This window comes from Penaeus japonicus, unplaced genomic scaffold (genome assembly GCF_977035675.1).
Source record: "Penaeus japonicus unplaced genomic scaffold, GWHDUDI00000001_assembly GWHDUDI00000002, whole genome shotgun sequence".
Lineage (NCBI taxonomy): Eukaryota > Metazoa > Arthropoda > Malacostraca > Decapoda > Penaeidae > Penaeus > Penaeus japonicus.
The window spans coordinates 32,824,523-32,827,022 of NW_028234404.1; the positions used below are offsets into that span (position 1 = coordinate 32,824,523).

Here is a 2,500-nt window from a genome sequence, read left to right on the forward strand (position 1 = left end):
TACAATAATAATGCTGTTTAAAACCTGCATGTCTGTCACTGCCACTAAGCATATGTTCAATAAATTAAAAATAAAAATGCATTTAAAAAATAAAAACAATAACAATAATGATTAAGTAAAATATTCCATATATGTATCTCTTGATAATCAATAACAATTAGATTACTATTTAGATACATACAGTTTGAAAACAGAAAAGTGTTACAACAAAGTATTTGTTAATGATGGGTGTGTTTGTGTGAGTGTGTGGTTTATATGTGTACGCGTATATGTACATCTGTTTTAGTGAAGCAAGCATACACACACACATAATTGCTCTCTTTATACCCCTCTACTATATGTAATATACTTGTATACAACCAATCAATCTACAACATATTTAGTATAGCCACAAATCATAAACCAACCACACCCAAAAAACAATAAAGAAAGAAAGAAAGAAAAAAGAGAGAAAGAAAGAGAGAAAGAAAGAAAGAAGAAAAAAGAAAGAAAGAAAGAAATATGGATTCATCATTCCCTCTGTGCCACAGGGAACTTCATGGTAAGTAAGTCTCCTAGACCAGCTGATATGACATCCCCAGGCTGAACAGGGCCCACTCCTGCCGGCGTCCCAGTCAGGACCAGATCACCCGGATGGAGAGTGAAGTACCGGGAGATGTAAGAGATGAGGTAGGGGATGCTGAAGACCATGTCCGAAGTTGTGCCGTCTTGACGCATCTCGTTGTTAACCTTCAGGGGATTACAAATTTGTTTGTTATAAAGAGGATACTGAATTGATTTGGTTTATTTCAGACCTATAAACCTAGCAATAAGCATGTCATGTCGTTGTTACTTTTTAAACGAAACATTAAAAGTAAATATAAAGTATGTTAAAACAGTAGTTAAAAAAAAAAAGATAAGGAGACATCGTCAATATCTGGTGCTTTCTTTGCATTAAAGTAACTTATCTTCTGCTAAATAAACTGTAATTGTCCAACAGTTAACCCGTTGCCGACGGGAGATAGATTTGCTTACACTGTCTCCAGGATGGGTTTTATTTCTAAGCAAGGCAGCTTCTGCAACATATTTTGATTTTTCCCACTCCCTGTTAGTCCCTCATTGTAGAGCTAGAGCCATTTTTGTATTTTGTTTTTTGTGTGTTTTAGCGTTTTTAGAAAATTATATTTGTCATATCACAGGCTCCATCAATTCTGCAGTTGACTAAAATAGTAGTTCAGGGTCCATATCAAGTATTGCTGTTTTAGGGGAGGACAAAAAGCAACTTTATTTTTTTGCATTTGTGTGCTGTCACGAACGAACATGAAACTTATAACCATCCAAAATGAAGAGGTAGGGAAGAGGAAGTAAACTTGTGCTTTTGCCAGTGAGTGCCACAATAAAAGGCATCCCTTCTGGCACAGGGGCACATTGTAGGCATTGGGCATGGTGTGAGTCACCTTACTCCTCTCATTCTGCCTGCACATCTTTCATCTGCGGTACTTTAGAGCAAGAGGTCGGCAACTTGTGATGTGCCATCCCTCTATAGAGATAGTGCTTGCTAGAGACTGTAGATGGGTGCCATTCAAGGCTCTCTCTCCTGCTGGTAATAGAAGAAAGTGGTGCCATCTAGGTTTGGGAAGTGAGTTGAAACCCATTTTGCTTAATATTACGGCAGTTATAATAATTATGACTGCAATTGTTAGCATCACTCACTTATTACTCATAGCACAATAAAATAACATATTGATCCAAAATCCCCGAATGTCATAATGTCCATTGTCAGGCAAAAGCTCCTGCGTCATGTATGACGAAAAAACACGTCATCCATCGTTAACGGGTTAAATGGCTGAAAGAACAATAACAAAAAAGCAATATCAAAATTGGATATTTTTTCAAGAGACAATGCATAAGTGCTATACAGATATCAGCAGAGGCAACTATGCATTTTTAGTGAGTTTGTTGCACTCTAATCTGAGTGTATAATTCTTGAACTTTTGTTACAAGAGGCAAAGACATTTATTCAAGAGATCCCTTTCCACAAAAGAATTGTTTCATCAACCTATGCCTAATCATGATTTATCAAGTTTTATCTATCTATACCTGTCTTGGATTAGATTTCTTTGAATACTAACAAATTATTTCTCTTACCAAGTTTTATCTATCTATACCTGTCTTGGATTAGATATCTTTGAATACTAACAAATTATTTCTCTAAGATAAAGACTTATCTCCTTATATTTTTTTCCTAATCATTAAACAGGGATGAAAAGTCTGACAGCATATCAATATAGAATTACTCTGGGAGAATTTTTTTATCATGAAATGACATGTACACTAAGTCAGTTGAGTACAAAATGAATACAATCTAAGCTGAAATTGCAAAATAATTCAAGATATTTCTGCTTTTAGAAGAAACACTGGTTTCAACCCACATGTTAAGGAATCGTGCCAAACTGATTTTGTAGAAAGTGAACACAAGGAGGGTAAAGGATATGAAAATATGGTAAAAGAAATCACTTTA

At 35.3% G+C, this 2,500-nt stretch overlaps 1 protein-coding gene across 1 annotated transcript in view; it reads right to left on the minus strand.

Moving 5' to 3' along the window:
• LOC122261952 (oxaloacetate tautomerase FAHD1, mitochondrial) overlaps window positions 1-2,500 on the minus strand; it is an 11,679-nt gene that overhangs the window by 503 nt on the left and 8,676 nt on the right. Inside the window, exon 4 of the mRNA XM_043029804.2 lies at window positions 1-729. This exon is cut by the window's left edge and continues 503 nt beyond it. Coding sequence (XP_042885738.1) covers window positions 511-729 — 219 coding nt within the window. The 3' untranslated portion in view covers window positions 1-510. The remainder of the gene's footprint in view (window positions 730-2,500) is intronic.